At 26.4% G+C, this 18597-nt stretch overlaps 1 protein-coding gene across 1 annotated transcript in view; it reads right to left on the reverse strand.

Moving 5' to 3' along the window:
- Positions 1-11980: 11980 nt before the first annotated feature.
- Positions 11981-18597, reverse strand: part of LOC119681320 — a 28906-nt gene continuing 22289 nt past the window's right edge. The window contains exons 2-4 of the mRNA XM_038094479.1: positions 13940-14099; positions 12434-12532; positions 11981-12131 (exon numbers count right to left, since the gene is read on the reverse strand). Of these exons, the coding sequence (XP_037950407.1) occupies positions 12112-12131; positions 12434-12532; positions 13940-14099 (279 nt within the window). The 3' untranslated portion in view covers positions 11981-12111. The remainder of the gene's footprint in view (positions 12132-12433; positions 12533-13939; positions 14100-18597) is intronic.

The following is an 18597-nucleotide window of genomic DNA, read 5'->3' on the forward strand; positions in this document are numbered from 1 at the left end:
CGTTGCATGCAATTTCAATATAAACTAAATCGATGTGTGTACGGACTTCTGAAGTAGTTAAATGCTCTGAACTGCGAACGCAGCGATGTTGTAAAATAGTTTGGAGCTGCAAAGAGAAAACAAGATACTGAAATACAATAAATCTTTAATTTGCAAAAAAAAAAAAACAAAAATCGTTAGCTGCGTGGGTTGGTATAGCCGGAATTGGGTTGCAGTTTTGATTTTAGCGGTTTACAATAAAACTTATAATACTACTTAGTTTATGTAAAAGTTATGTGCTTCTTTTATGGTTGTATAATTCTTATCTGTCAAAATTTTGGTTTGTTAACCTGCCAATAACGAAATTCACAGAAAATTATAACTTTGTTGAGATTAATCTCATTTTTCTACTTTAATAAGATTACACTTTTGCATTGTGTTCATATTTTGTTCATACTGTGAGTTTTAATTTTGGTTAAAATTATTATTGTAGGCATTAGAAAAAGCTAGTTACTATTGTGAAATAGATTAATTCACATCAGTTTTTTTTAAATAATTATCATAATATTACACGCAATGCACTTATAAAATTATTTAATATAATTAATGTATTTCAACGCTTGCCTCTCTCTATTCTTATTATACCATATACAATATAACCACAGATACTATATTGTATTAACAAAAATGATATATATGCAAATTATGCAAAGTATAATGCAAATTTATTTTGCGTGTTGTATTGTTTATAATTATTAAAAGGTTATACAATTAAATCAAGATTATGAGTTAAAACTTCAACACGAGAAGTCATATAGATACCATATGTACCTATAATAAAAAGTCATACTTTGTGATATAATTACATGAGAGCCTAAAATTTTAAATGATTTTGTTCTTAATAAGATTCATGAAACTTGGAACTATATAATAGAAAGTTTGTGGTAGTAAAATACTTTCAAATATTACCAAATCATATTAGTATAAGTCATGGCACGATCCTTATTTTCAATATACATATTAATTAATAATTAATTAATTATTGCTACATCAATTACTTAATAATAATAATAATTAAAATTTATTATTGTAATATTAATGAAAATGAGAAGCATAAGATAAAATGAGTCTATTTCCATGAATATCTTTATCTCAAAAGAAATTGAAATTCGAAAAGAAATTATTATTATAAATTATTCTAGTATGAGATACTTATTATTTTAATATTCCACACTCTAACTAGGAGTAACTACTAATGGGAAGTTGCATATAAGACAGTTTTAGTATTTGTTGTATAAGAATTTAATAAATATAAATTATGTACTTCAATTATACTAATAAGGTTAGTTTATTATTATTATTATTATGAGATTTATTTATTTTTTTTTGTTTATTTTTATTGTTAATATAATACTGCAACTAGTTTACAATCAACTAACAAGCAATTTTTATTTATTAAATATAAATTGTATGAGATAATAAAAAACAATTTTTACTAGTATTACTACATAAATATATCTATACATCTATATATTAGGTTGTTCGGAAAGTAAGTTCCTTTTTCTTTTTTGTGGAAACGAAAGACAGTTTTCGTATAATAAACAAATACTTCAATAAATTTTATATTGACCGTTCTGGTCCAACACCTTTTGCTATCTTTCTGGTAGTAACATAATTCAAAAAAGGCAAAAAAGTGATCGAGGTGGTTTTTGACTTCCTCATTTGAGGTGAAGGTTTTACTGTCTAAAACATTTGGAGTGACCTGAACAAATAATAATCCAATGGTGCCAGGTCTGGAGAATATGGATGCACTGGCGTACTGTCAACACACCTTCTCCATTTTTGGCATTTTTATCCTTTCTGTAGTAAAACAGTAAGATATGTCGAAAATGTTGCTTATCGCTCTCCATATTTAAAAGGGCATCAACCAAAATCTACTGCGTAGAATTAATTGGAATTTTTTACACACAAGCCCTGCTATATGAGCTGTAAAAGCATATAAAAATTATACGGCTTAAGTGTGAAGTTGGGTGTAAAAAAATACAATTACATTAAGACCGAAAAGTTTTCGGAAATTCTCATTTAAAATTCGCGCGCTGTATATTTTTCGATATTTTAAGTTTATGTAGTTTGGCAGCACTGTCCTTAATTACTATGCCAAAAATGAGCGCGATCTGTCAGACAGTTCGTTTACGGCAGCTGTTGAAACCAGTTCACCTCAGTAGGGCGTTGCGAAAAAAACAATGGAAAAAAATATTGAACAAAGAGTTTGCATCAAATTTTGTGTTTCGAACGAAATTTCGTGTGCAGAATCGTTGCGAATGCTACAAAAGGCTTATGGGGAATCAGTTTTATCGAAAACTCAAGTTTATGAGTGGTACAAAGCCTTCCAGGACGGTCGTACGACCGTCGAAGACATTTCGCAACGCACTACTGAGGTGAACTGGTTTCAACAGCTGCCGTAAACGAACTGTCTGACAGATCGAGCTCATTTTTGGCATAGTAATTAAGGACAGTGCTGCCAAACTACATAAACTTAAAATATCGAAAAATATACAGCGCGCGAATTTTAAATGAGAATTTCCAGAAAACTTTATCAGTCTTAATGTACATCCTCTGTCGGGAAAAAACGAAATTACTTTCCAAACAACCTAATATATATATTTTTAAAGTGAAGAGGTGAAACGACTTATAAACCGCTAAACTGACTGTCGCCGAACAGGAATTGAATGTCCGAATCCTACTATGTAGTATACGAACTAAAACAATTACTCCTCTTCTTCTTCAGCATTGTCTCTCATCCGGAACCACTTTGGCATAAGTTCGGAGAGGATCTCTTATTCGTTCGCTAACCATGTCGCATACTATGTGTAAGGCCTGCGCTAAGGTCAACTATCCCGTTCCAAATTTTAAAGTGCCCAGATTTAATAAGATAAATATATTTGACAATTGTTTCATTTCAATATAGGTAGGTATTAATACTACATAAACACGATAGTGACCTTTCTCTCCCAATATTAACTAATGCCTATGTCGTACCTTATTGCTTCTGATGGACAAAAAAAATCATTTGATATTTATTAATAAAAGAGATTATATTATCATGTAATATATGAAATTGAAAAGTAGTAGCACATTTATAAAATTGGCATTCATACTTCCAATAGTGGTGAATCCCCCATATAACACGTGCATTTTCCCATATGACGCAGGGGATTTGTACAGTTTCTTCGCGTACCCTTACACGTGTGTAGACGGAGTATAAGGGAATACTCCTATAACGTGTGTTCCTATAACGCGCAAACAATCTAGAGCGTTATAGGAGGGATGATTGTATGTTAGAGTTTATATTTTCTTGCTGTTATAAGAATATACTGCGTTTTGGTTTATATAGAGTATTGTGCTTTTAAGCACATCTATATTGGCTTAATGGTAGGTTTATGATCTAGTTTTGTGAATTTGTAGATCTCTATGCATATATATATCATTGCAATTATCTGTAGAGCCTTTAAGTTTTTTTACCGGCATTTTATGACAAGCCTCACGTTGGTTATGTTATTCCTACTCATAACACACATAAAGTATAGAGTAAAAATTAATATATAATAATCTATATTATTTCTCAAATTAATCAATTTCAATATTCAACTCTTGGCATTACTTAAAATATAAATTTATAATTAATTATAACTCAGAGGGTGATTTAAACGAGAGACAATATTAAATATGGTACCCAATAACAATTTAGGTTTCACGTTTGTTGCTTAAGTCTTTTGTTCAATATAAAGAAATTTTTTTTTGCTTTGCATGAAAAAATAGAGTTTGAGATATTCAAAAGCGTTTAACTAATTTGTTTAAAAATTTACCATTTCAATAGTGACAAAATTTCCATTTACGAATATTTTTACAAATTAGTTTCCTGACTGTAGTTTTCAGCTACAAATTTACTATCATTGTGGTACATACAAGTATTATATCAAGTGCCTTTGTTTTAATAAATATTACATTAAAGCTTAGTTAACTTTAGCTACCTTTTATTTTATAAAATTTAGTTTTTTAGTGTTTTTTTTCAATAATTTGAAATGCAATATGCATAAGTATAGGCACAAACAATTGCTTTTAAAAAAGATTAATGGTCTTTACTTAAGCAGCTGGCCAGACTTCGCCGTAAGTAAATTATCGCAATAAAATAATATATTTTACGATATGCTTAATGTGTGTTTACTATTTCCAGGTATATTATGTTATATACATTGCAAAGCTGTTTTAATTTTTTTATTTTTTTTTATATTTTTGGTATAAAAAAAATTTTGTGCTTAAAGTAATCGTACAGTTTGTATAATTATCTAACTAAAAAAAAGAATGGTTTTCAAGATACTAATATTAGTTTTACATATATTTACTTCAGTCGTTTAAATACTATTATTGATTTTACAAAAATTTATAATTAATTATTGTGGCACTAAAATGAATATAACTACAAAATATAGTTTTTAGAATTCATCTATTCAGTTTAATATTTATTTTACCATCTCATAAACATATATCAACTTTGATTTATATTCAAAATAATTTTTAAGATTATATTAAAATGATTAAGTTTTGAGGGCATTAAAATGGACAATAGATATCTCTGACTGGAAGTTTTGATAGTTGCATCAGATGTCTACCGAAATCAACCTAAGCCATTCTTATTGATTTATCGGCAGTGAACATTGATTATCGTCAGTTTTCTTGATTATATATCATATAAAGATACATTGGCATAGGAAACGAGTATATGGAATGGTGTGTTTAAAGTACTAGTTTATAATCCAAACTTTCTTATTGGTTTGTTGACTACTCTAAATATCATTGACTGATGGCGACGGAATGTTTGTGAATGAGCAGGTAATACTTAATGCATCAGTTACAAAATCAGACTTCTAATGCAATAACTTTTTTTATAGTAAATAATATAACCATACACATTAAGCGAAAAGTTTCTTTCATTATTTCATTTAAATAACCTTTTTTCTTTACTCGTGAATTTTTATAAAAAGTAATTTCAAATTACAAAAATTGTTTTAGATACCCCATACCCGATTTTTGGATATGCCCACTAAAAAATTTTTACATATGATACTAAATTTAATATCATCACCCAATGTCTGTACAGTTCATTTGTTATCACTTATGTATTTGGTTCTATAAAAAGTGAAGGGAGTAATATATTATATTATAATCAGATAGTACAATCCTATAACTTAACTGAAACAGTATAGGAAAAAGCTATATAGAATTGGTTATTTCTACCCACTTATTGCCATACCACACAATGTTCAGTGATTTAGAATTGTATTTTTGCGAGTGCCAGGCGGTGACTGAAAAGATGAACAATATATTGTTTTTTTTTTCCTCCAACGTACAACTACGTTAGTGATCATTGGATGGAACCTCTATAAGATTGACGAAATTGTCCATGTGATAATGTTATGTTAGTACTGGAATGTTATTGAACAGCAGGATGGGAAAAATGATTGGTGCACATTTTATTATTACACAGTCCGTTTCTTTTTCTTCCCTATGGTTCCTGTATGTTTGGTTAAAAAGAACACCAAATGTTTAAAGCAATCTTATAAAGAAAGCAGCTTATAAAGAAGTTTATTTTGCGAAGATCTATGCTTGGGATGTTCACTAGACTTCTTAGTTAATAGATTTTGATAATGGAATGCGGCAAACATTTTAAAAGAAAGTTTTCAATTGTTTATTTTCTGCCTTACAGCTCTTGTATATTCCTTTGAAGAAGAACGTAGTTTTTGAAAGATCCTACGAAATTGTTAAACGAGCTTATTTCAATCTGACAGGGATTTGAAAAGGAAGTATGTTTCTTTTTGGTTAATGAAAATGCTGGATTTTACAGAAAATCCAAGTGTACCTATAGTTGTTTCTCTTTTTTTTCTTCCTTTTTGCTTCTGTATTTTTGGTTGAAGAGGATATCTAATTTTCGAATAGGTAGTTTTTATAGAAAATTTAATTATACAGTTGTTTATTTTTCGTCTTCTTCCTTACAGCTCTTGTATTTTTGGTTGAAGAGAATACTCAATTTTTGAACAAATGGATTTAACAAAAAAAAAATTTTTTTTAAGTCTTAAATCCAGGTGTTAGTTAACGAAATGACTTCAATGCGCTACTGAGGTAGAAGATGAAGCTCTGTCGCCACCAAACCAAACATTATTCCATTAAATATATCAATGTCGAATTGCTTTAAATTCTAAATGCTTCAACGGTATTCTTTATGAGTTAGAATATTGTTTAAGCAACATAAATCGTTTGAAGATAAAAAAGTTTTCTTGTGGTTCTAGAATACTACTTACTGCAGTTGAATGTAGCATTTAAATTCGGTTTTTTTTTCTAATTGCTTAATACGTAAATATTTAATTGCAAAGAGATCAATTTACCTAAGGTGCCAAGAGTTCAATTAAATTGACGTTGATTACATATATGAACTTTAATTATAGTGTTATCTCTATTGAGTAAATCCAAAACACATATGCCCCGTTAAAGTTTCACTTCCATTTACTTAGTGTTTATATATGTTTATGCAATCAATTAACTAGAAAAACTACAACTGGAGGCAATCGAATACTTTACGAAATAAATGTAATTAAAATTAAAAGAAAAAAATAATAATATAATATAAAAAAATTAAACTTATGTATGTAAATATAATTCAACACTCTTGTTTGTATTCCTGTCATTGGGTCAATATCTAAACATAAATTTTAATTGCCATAAATTTATTTATTCATTTGGTATTTTGTAACGCGTGATAAACGCTTTAAAGTTCTTGAGTTTTAAATTTCACATGAGTATGCAGTACTCATACGAGATACCAGATACAAGATACATTAAATGTTAGAATAAATTTTCATGCCAAGTGCCTAAGTAATGGAGAACTTATTTTCAAATTAAAAGTGTTAACTTGTCACTAATATAATACAGGCTTTCGTGGCAAAAAACAAAAACTCTGAAGTCTTGATATGTAGCCTTAATATGAGAATCACACCCCAAAGACTTAGTAAGACAAATTATTTTATTGCTTTAGAGTTGATTAAAGTGAAATAATGACAATGCTTAATACATAATTCTAATACAAAACAATCAACAAATCAGAAACATGACATTTGTGACTGCAACTCAATTTTGTTGTGGAAACATCACAGTGGATTTGTTCGTTATTTGAATTTAGTCACAATTAAATCATTGCCAACCTTCAACATTTCAATATGAAAATGAATTTAAAATATTAAACTACTTTTTGTAATTTTTCTCTTATTTAGAGCAGTTTATCTTATTTACTACAAATTAAAAGGTTAAATTATTACAGCATACTCTTGGCTTGCTTGCACTAGTCAGCATAAAAAATTGGCATTGCAAAATATTTATAATAATATTTATACAATAAATGCTGCATTTATTTATATTAATGACTTAGCATAAATTGTGGGAATTATATGAGGCATTGCTGTGTTTAGTTTCAATATCGCTTCAACCAGCAATAGCTCTTACATATTACATATAGAAAATTGTATCTAAAGTGTGGTCTTAATCTTTTGTATGTGGTACTTCACCACCACACTTAGTTTACTGTTTACCTTGATAGGCAAAAAAAACAACAAATATACAAATATACAAATAAACAACAAACAGAAAATAGAAAACAACATGTTGATTACAATTGCACAATGTTTGGTGTACAGCAACTGCAATTACTGCCACCCGCAAATTGTATCTTTTTATCTGTACTCTCACTATCGACACGATTAGGTTGTGGAAAATCTTTACGAATCAACGCAATCAACATTGTAACTGCCGCCAAGAAACTTGCGGCTAAACTGTCATATTATGTAAATAGCATGAAATTAAATAATTTTCCCTTATTTACTTAGGAAAAACTACAGTATTTACTTAGAGTGCACTGTGCACATTTAATGCACGCATGAGTTTGCGCATTTTTCACTCTGCCTTAATTTTCTCGAAAAAGTTTTTTCTTTTAATTATGTACGAGTATTACGTGAAGCGGTTGCTAAATAGATTTCTGTTTTCGTATTTCCCTCTATTCATGTCTTCACATACGTGTATCTCTATTTGCATTCATAAATGTATCTTACAGTTTGCTTTTGTTTGTACGTATGCAGATTGCGGTTATGTGGCTTACATTTTGCCTGCTCTAATTTCTTAGCCTAGACATACTCCGAATGCTAGCAAATTTTCGCTGCTGTGCTGCATTCGTGCTCGAATTGAACAAACGCTTCGTGTCCACCTGTAAACTGCATTTGGTAATGCTGAGGCATTTGCATCTTAAACTGCAACATCTCAATTGGATTTCAGACTGCATTTTTGCATTTGTCGTCATGTTAATTTGGTAGCAATATTTTTTCATAGTTTTAATCGAATAGATTTTATATTATGGAATACATTTTGTAGCTTAATTAAATAATTATTAAGATAAAATTGTATATTTGAATATCTGGTATTGGTAACTTTTTATATGAATAGTTTAAAAAAGATCTCAAATATGTTATATCATAAAGACGTTTTTTTCGAAAGGTAGTGAACTACAACAACAAAAATTATTTTTTTATTATTTTCTATTATTCTTTTTCTATTATTTTAATTAATTGAATTTTTAGCTAACCATACAGCTGTTTCGAGTATTGTCTAATACCCATCATCAGTGGTCTTGAAAATAATTCTTGTATTTAATTATTCGTAAATAATTATTTTTTGAGACTGCAAGTACCAGGAATTGCACTCGTGCCCTGCCGATTTTGACACTCAGAGTCAGCGCCCTTAAGAATCAACTGCCTCAAAGCCTTACTTCACTTTTATGTTCACACATTTTTCTGAAGTTTATTAATTTTGCTATGAAAGTTTTTATTAACAAATTTACTTGTTTTGTAATATTAGAACGAAATCATAAACCAGCTGTAGAATAATTGAATTAGTTAAGTTATATCCGTTACTTTTTGTATAAATAGTTTAGATTTTTATAATAAAGATTTCATCGTAAAGTTCGAAAAACACCATATAGCTCAACTTTTGGTTTTAATACTCAAAGTTCTGACAGTTTTTTGTACATAACACATAGTCTAGATTATTATAATAATGATTTTATCAGCAAGTAAATTAAAATTTGTAAGTCCTATAGCAAGAACTTTATTTCTTATAGAAAAGGGGATAGTATTGAGGAAATTTTCGAATTGAAAAATTTAATTTTTAATCAAATGAATTCTTGAACTGTTTCGAATAGTGTCAAATACCCATCACTAGTCATTTTTGGAAACATTATCCGAAATATTTATCATCACTAATCTTTAGAAACAGCTACTAGTTTAATTATTCTTGAATAATTTTAGAACCGCAAGTGGTTTGTATTGAATCCTGTAAAATTTAAACCGAGAATGCTTATTTTTATGTTTAAATTAGGTAATCCCTTATGCGTTACCCACGAGTATCTAATTATATAATACGATCAGCTGTATAAGCAATATCGCGACATTGACATGGTTAAGTGTATAAAAATTCAGTGCATTTGCTGACTTGGTGTTGTCATGTGAATGGAGGAAAATGTTGCAACAGAATGGCATTTGATTCGGTAGCAGTTGCTAAAAAATACGGTAGAGGACACCCACATCTTTGGTGGAAGCACCAATTGAACAGCGATTTGAGGGCGCTCGGTACTATCAACTGGCGACAGCAAGCCACTGATCGGACTGGCTGGCGAAATCTACTCGACGCAGCCAAAGAGGACTTACGTCTGTAATGACGAACTAAGTAAGTAATTCAAATCAGATTTTATTCTCAAGATACGCTGCACATGATCTAGATAATGATAAATAATAATGATAAAGATCTAAAACAATTTCCTACTGGACATGTTTTCATATCAACAAAGACTTATAAGCATCTCCATCACAATATTAATATCTCTAAGAGGCATTATTGTGGAATCCCTACATTATTTTATTTTTTTCAATATTGATGAACCCCAATCAAACAATAAAGAAAAACTCAGTATAAATATAATCCATTGTACATAAATGTTTAAAAATAAAGTTGAAATATATGTAAATATTATTTTAATTATTTCTAAAATTACTTTTTCTATTTTTTACCTGAGTTAAAAAATAAATAACTGACGTATTAATCAATATCAATGAATTTTATTCAATTGTAATCAATATACTTCACTTATAATACTGATTCAGTATCTTTGAACTCCGCTAAAAAATTGCAAAAAAAAATATATATATATTCTCATAAAACATTGTAACCATTCCTTTTAACCATTCCATTGTTGCAAAAAAATAAAATTAATTAGAATTAATAATTAATTAATTAATTAATTTGTGCTTCTATATTGTGCATGCATTTAGTCTTAAATTAAATTTAGAGAAAAAACTACGAGGAGCTTTTTAAAGTTATTTATTGATTGGAGTCAGCACTTTTACTTATACAGATATAAGTTTCACCTAAATCTTAGTGTGAAAAATTATATTTCATTTTATATTAATAATACTTTTAATAACACACCCAGTACCTATAATTGCTTCATGTTAATCAGAACATTCCCACAATATTTTTCATCTTCTCAGAGATATTATTAAATAATAAATTCTTAAATAATATTAGAAAGAATCAAATAAAATGTTTAGTTTATTAATTTATTAAGCAGTGCAGAAAAAAAATCGTGTCAAATAAAAATACAAAATAATTAATTTTTTTGTATACATATATATTTATTGCTTTTATTTACTAATAATAACATTAGATAAAATTTAGAAATTAACATAAAATAATTTATTTTAAAATATAAATTCCAATTTGTTGAAATTAAAAGTGAACTTAAAAAACTTAAAAATAAAAATTTTGTAAAATTAAAACTAAAGAAATTAATTTATAATCAATTAAAAACTGATTTACAAATTATTTAAAAAGAAATAAAAAAATAAAACAAAAAAGTTGCTATTAACATATAAATTTTTTTTGAAAATAAAATTAAAAGCTTTAAACTTAATTAAATACACCAATTTTTTTTAATAATAAAAAAAAAAACAAAATTAAACATAAAATCAAATAATTTCATTTAATTAAAAAACTTAAATACAAAATAAAAATTTAAAACGAACAAAATATAAAATTTAGAAATTATTTTAAATATCTTATAAATAAAAATTATAAATTGAAATTAATGAAATAAAAAATATTTTGAAACTTAAAAATTTAATAAAAATTTTAATAAAAACCCAAATTTATTAGAAAAAATAATAAATTTGTTTTACAAAAAAAAATAATAATAAATTTACGGAAGCTAAAAAACATTAATGCAATATATAATTTAATTCTACTTTATGTAATAAGCCATGGCTTTTTATTAAGTAACGAATTTAATAAAATAATGAATAAATGAAAACCATTTTCAGTTATAATAACTGGGTGATAATTTTGTATTGATGATTAATTTTAAATTATAATAAATTTAAGCAAAAAACTGAATGCCAATTATAAACTATATGAATAAAAAATAAAAATTTGAAAGTGAAAATCCAATTTTAGTGCAATAAAAATGTAATATAATTATTTTGAATGCTTATATTAAAACCAATTAAAAAAATGAATTTCAATTAAATAAAAATAAATAAACAAATTTATTGCTTAATATGAATTTTTAAATAAACTGAAAAATATTTAAACAAAATGAAAATAAAAAATAAAATAAAAAATGTGCGTTTTAGTGTTATGACTTCAATTGTTTAATTAATGAAATATTATTAATTTATGGCTTTGCTTTTAATTAATTTTTTATGTGTTGATTTAAGTAATTAGTTGCGTTTTTTTAGTAAGCAATTCTACTTCAATTTAATTGAATTCTTCATTGAAATATTCGGCAATGTAAAAATATTTTTCTGTTAATATGGCGGCCATTTCCGTTTTGTAATTAATTAAGCTTCAATCCAAGTTTAGCTCTGATTTTAATTTAATGTAATTATCTATTGTGTGTGTGTGTATGTGTGGTTCTTCTTAAAGCAATGCCTGAGTTATAATTAGTATGTATTTGGTATCTGTCTCATGTATTGAATTACAAGCTTAACCAAAAACACCATTATCTGTGAAATTATATAAAATCATTAATATTTAATATTTAATATTATTATATTATAATAATAAATAGATTTTCTTTTTAAATAAAAACTTATTTTAAATATATACTAACTAAATAATTTGTGCAAATATTGAGGTAAACATTTAAATACAAACAAAAACAAAAGCTATTTTGCACCAATTAAGCTTCTCTTCTCTGTTGTCTTAAGTTTTTTTGAGTTTTGGTTTCATTTGGTTTAAAATTATTAGGTGTATTTTATTTTTTTTTGTATTGTGTTAATAACTTATTTTTTTTTATAATCATTACTTTGTTGTGGTGGCACAAAACCGTAACCTGAAGCTCCGACTACTACGCCGCTGGATTCATCAAGTGGATTTGGTGGTGAAGGTGGGAACACAACTGGTCCTGCAATTATTAAATTTAATTTAAAAATTTAATTAGCATTTAATTTCTTATTTCAATGTAAAATAAATAAAATTGATTTAAACGTCTCGACTGTTGATATATATATTTTTTTTATATATCTTTTTGTAATATATAAAATGATTTATAAATAAAATAAAATTTAATTTAATGTTTATCTAAATATTAAATAAATTTTAAATATTAAAATTTAAATTGATGAAATTTAATTAAAATTAATTTAATCTAATGTTTATTTAATTTAATTTAATAAAAGTTGGGGTGAAGAAGAAAAATTATTTTCTGTTAAGGACCTCCCATAAAAACCTTTGCAAGATAAAAATGTTTTAATATAAACCTTTTTAATATAAAAAATAAAAAAAATATTTTCTTTCATTTATTCTTTTTTTTGGAACCTAGCAGAATTAAATTATTTTAAAAACTAATTTAATTTGTTTTGATTGTATTGACAACCATTAAATATAAACGACTGAAAATAAAAGTGATATCAAAGATTTAATAATTAATTCTAAAATTATTAACCAATACATAATCCCTAATGGATATTATTTTACTGATCTAATAAAAATAATTTCACTATTCAACAGAAACGATTTCCTTTCTTCTCTCTCTCAAAGCGAAAAATCGTACAGTTTAAATCATCCTATAGAAAAGAAAGTTTTAATAAATAGTTCCAGAATACCTCTATTTATGCGTAGGAAGTTTGGTAAAGACCCGAAATTCATATGTTATGTATCTAAAAGCCTATAAGTCTCGCTACTTTTAGGATCAGAACATTTCTGTTGCTTAGGAAGAAATAAACTTTTCTTTCTTAACTATTCAGAAGAAGTGAAACGAACAGAGCTATACTGCTCTAGCATATAGTACAAAATCGCTGCTGATCTAAATTTCAGGATTTCTTGCAACTTTATAATTTCCTTTTTTAATTACTTAGTTTTTTAATTATAATGCATGTAACTTAAAGAAGGTATTATTTTAAAAATTTGGGCAAGCTTTTGTAGATTGATTCGTCTTACAAGATTAGGTATTTAGTCTAATTAAACTTATACGTTTTATAAGGAAAAAAATGGACTATAAAACATGGGCTAGGCACTTGACCGATACTTAGGCATATATGATAAAACTGTTCTTTAATCGAAAGAAGAAATAAGACTCAATAGAGTGGATTTTATACTTCTGCATAAACGACAAAAATACTTAAATGAGCATCTCAGAGAAGTACTTTGAATCCACAAAGTGTACATAAAGCTATCTAAGTTGCTGTGCGAAGTCCCTAAATTTAATAAAATTATATATATATATATAAATCCAAAAATAATTTATATATACATATTTGATTTTAAGAACGAATATAATTTTTTGCTTTTAAATACTTTTCTAACATCTTACCTCTATTTTGTCTTGGATCTCTGACATTACTGCCTTGTGGTACTGCATCTAATGTATTATAATTAAATTGACTATGCACTGTGGATGGAAATTGTCCAAGCAGGAATTGTTGACCAGCAACCAAAGCTACTGTCAAAACAATAGTGAATAAAACGCTGAACTGTAAAGAAAAGTAGAAAGCATATGATGAATTTATTATAAATAATAATTATTGTATTTAAAAATTTTCTACATCATTTTTTTTATACTATATATGCAATCACTGCAATTTCTTTAATTTTGATTTAAATAATTAATTTTATTTAAAATTTCAATATTCAACGGAGTGAAACAATTTGACGCTACATAAGCTTATAAATATTATATGCTAATATATAAATATTCAACACATTAAATAATAATTTATTATAATTTATATATAAATGAAAATTATTCACACCATTGAGAAAACTTATTTAACTATTTTATGTAATTTATTTTTAATGGAATAATTTAATTATATAAATATTAGCTTAAAACAATTTATAGATGCATGAGATGACTGTTTTTGTTTTTTTTTTTGCTTTTTATTGGTAGTCTAAATTGAAAATTTTTACCCACACTTATTGAACATTTTTCTCAAGATTAATTATTAAGATATAATATAAATTGTTATAGTTTATTCACTTTAATGTACATATATAGGAAACTTAAGTAAATACTAATAGGTAATTTGAAAGCTTTTACTGAATGTTACTTTTCAACTTTTAGTTATAATCAATAAATTAATCACTCATGAAAAAGTAAAGAAATGGTTTTAAAGTATGTTAAATAAGTGCCTGCCGGGATGTATAAGAGTTTTGGATTGGATGGTTTATAGGAACTCATCTTCTGCATTGTCAAATGCATATTTCAAAAAAGATAAAAGACATTCGATACCAAATTACATGATAATGTGATATGTTTGATCAACCCGACGACTATATTTGACTCTATAAGAAAACTATTTTTTAACAGTTCTTTTTAGTTTTGAAAATACTTTAACGAATATTTTATGCTTTATAAAGTAATAATTTTATTACTTAAGGAGTTTTTCTGCTTTCTTCTTCTTTCTTTGCTTGATGAAACGCGAGCTAGTATCTGAAGCATTTTTACTCAATATTGAGTTCATTTGAGTGATTCACTCAAATATGATAATAAGTTAAGAAGTTCTTAAGTACTTACTTAAGATGTATATAAGAGATTCATAATAATATAATAATTATTATCATGATTTATTCTGCAGTTAGAATATGGAATTCACTATTATGACGTCATCATATCTTAATTTAATTTCTAGTTTATAAGCGTTCTGTTTTTCTTAACTAACTACCTAATATAATAAAAATTAACGACTTTTTTGTTTGAATTAACATAAAAATATATAAGAAAATATCTGTGCTACACCTACATTTCCGTTTTTCACACTTTGATTAAGCAACTTGACCTCATTTCACTGCTGTACCATATGAGGTGGTACAAATATGAAAGAATTGAGATACTTACATCGAAATGTTATGTTTGTACAGATTTATGCCAATGACAAAGTCAAGCGACCAGAACTTGTGAATGCCAAACATAAAGTATTCATTAAAAATTTTAAAATATTTCAAAACTTTATAATGCCAAATAAAAAAATTAATGTATATGTTACAAATAATTCAACACGTATTAACAATAAAAATCAATTTAAGCCGTAAAAAAATCTTATCTCAGAGACATACAATAAGCCAACGATTATTGTCTATGGTCAAGAACAAATGTTCATATAATCGTGCAAGCGATACACAACAGTTACCAGTGAGATAATAAATAATAATTTCAATTCATATATAGTTTTGTTTTGATTCTTTTTGAACAGATATATGATATACGAGTAAATACACAGAATGCATAATTCATAAGTTACAAAAGTCGATCGCGTGCTTTTATCATTATTATTGTAAATATTATTTTTGCAATGTATTTTAATAATAGTTCAAATTACTTAAAATGCAATCAGACAATTTGTGTAACAAATTTACACGTATAATTATAAATAAATATATTTAACAAAACGTGTCTAAAGCCGACATGATATGCAATTCATGTTTTACTAATATAAGTGTATTAAAATATTAAATAGAAATGTAAATATGCCAAAATTGTAATATTTTAACACAGTCCATTAATCGGAGTATAAAATTTACATAAAAAATTAAGCAATCTGCCAAATATTCTAAAATAAAATAATATTTTTATAATAAATTTTATTACTTAACAATTGCGAAAAGTTTCCTTGAGGCGGCAATTAAATAAATATTCATGAAATTTATTTTGAATTAAAATTACATTATATTTTCTAGTTTCGTTTAAAAAATATTTTTATCGTGAGACTCATCATATCAATAATAAATCATCCAATTATAAATCTTTTTTTATAAAGATAAATAAACAATTGAAAAAAAATTAAATAATATCGTAAATGAAAAATACTTCCTTTATACGGAACAGAACAGAATAACTTACATTAATTTTTTAACTAGCAACCGACTGATATATCTCCCAATAAATATATATAGTTGTCCTCTCTCTCTCTCTTAAAAACTTTTTCAAGCCATCATAGTAAGAGTTACTTAATGACAAAATATTGAATTACTTTGCTCTAAAAATTTGTCAATAGCCTTTATTAACTTGGAAGTATATGGCCTTTCAGATTTCAAATAAGTCACTAGTAAAGTCAATCTACAAGCGAATCGCATGGATTATGCATATATTATATTAAATAGAGAATTAGTACCATTAAATTTGAAGATAAAACTTTTGTACCCACATATGGAACAAAATTTATATATATTTCTAAAACTTATTGGTTTATATTTAATGAAGTTATATATTTTACTTAAAGTTCTATGTCTTTGAGCAATGATCTTATCTATCTATGTTGAGGCTAGTTGAGTTGATTCAGTGCACCTGAGCACTGAAAACACTGAGCACTGAAGCACTTTAAAACATTTGCTACTAATAAATTAAATAAAGAAACATTTTATAATGTGGAAAATAGACCTATGGCATCATATCATAACCCCAATGAGTATTTTTCAGCAAGGTGTATGTATGCTGAAACTATAGCACCCAAGTCTAATATAATGACGGGATTCTAAATATCGATAACGATATTCAATAAAATAAAGCTTCAAGCTCTCCAAAGACATTAAGATTCTACATGATCCCTACAGGGATGTTTAGCGCTATCTGGTATTGCTAAAGATGAATAGTTTCATATTTGACGTACGGCCGGATACATTAACTCAATCTATTCTCCTTAACTTAAACGTTCCGCTTATGAGATGGTGCTGTCATCCAATTTGTACCAAACTAATAATGTTCATAGCGGTAAAGAAATTGGTTCAAGAGTTCCTTCGTCAAACCCCAAGTTGTAGTTGTAGATACGAAGTCTGATTGTTAATTTTAATAACTTTCATTTTAAAAAATTTCATTATACGCCTTTTTTTCAACTTATTATTAAGATTTGATAACAATTCAATATAATTGCTTTGAACCAATTATGCTTACAGAAATACACACTCAAATATAGTTTAAAATAAAACAGGTGTGCCTTTTGCATGTTACATACAATAAAATGAATATTCAATACAATGTATATAATTAATTATTATAATCGTTCAAGTCAATTAATTGTTGTGTAAAAAAAGTGATCATGAATAAGACGATTCAAACTATTACCTACTTACTTATATTGCTTTTCTCACCCAGATAATGAAAAGAAATGTAGCTACTTAGATTTCTACCTACTGCCTTGTATTTAAATTTAAAATTTATATAATTTATAATTTATATAATTTATAATTTATATAGCTTAAACATTCCCATAGCGTGAGAAAATAAACTAATTCATAATTTTTATTTTAATTTTTTATACGATAAAAAAAAATTGAATTCAGCGCTGCAAATAAAAAGTCAAGTGTCTTACTCGTATATATTTTATTATTGTTAACAATTAAATTTATATTAATTTTTTTGTCTACATTTATTTAATCTATATTAATTTGAATACCTCTAAGTGCCTTATCATCAAGAGAACTGACCTACTTTCGTTGTGATCGAACAAAAAATAAAGTCAACAATAACGACGTAATAAATAAAAAAAATTATTTTTTAAACTAAATAAAAATAAACAACAAATTTAAATTTTTTTTTATTGTAAAAACAACAATATTTGCATTATAACAAACACATTTAGCGCTAATTGCAAAAAAGGTTAAAACTCAAGTTGAAAAATTAAATTTTTAATCTAAACATGACTTGGCAACAGGCGTAGTTTATTATATTAACTCTTGGTCCGAGTATAATGAATGCCGATTAATAGTAATTGGACTGTAAAACCTTAAACATAAAGACAGGACACGTTTTTTATTTAAGTTTGCACAATATTCAAACAATACACACAAACATATGTATAACAACAACAAATGTTTAACAATTAAAAGACAACATTTAAACAGGCTGCAGCTTTTTATATACATGTTTGAAAAAAAAAGTTGTCTGGCAAACAATTTTGTGTCAATATAACTGCTAGCAACATTTGCTAAGCAACTTTGTATACAAACTTTCTAAAGCAACATTTGCAAGGCAAAAGA

Source organism: Teleopsis dalmanni, chromosome 2, assembly GCF_002237135.1.
Source record: "Teleopsis dalmanni isolate 2A chromosome 2, ASM223713v2, whole genome shotgun sequence".
NCBI lineage: Eukaryota > Metazoa > Arthropoda > Insecta > Diptera > Diopsidae > Teleopsis > Teleopsis dalmanni.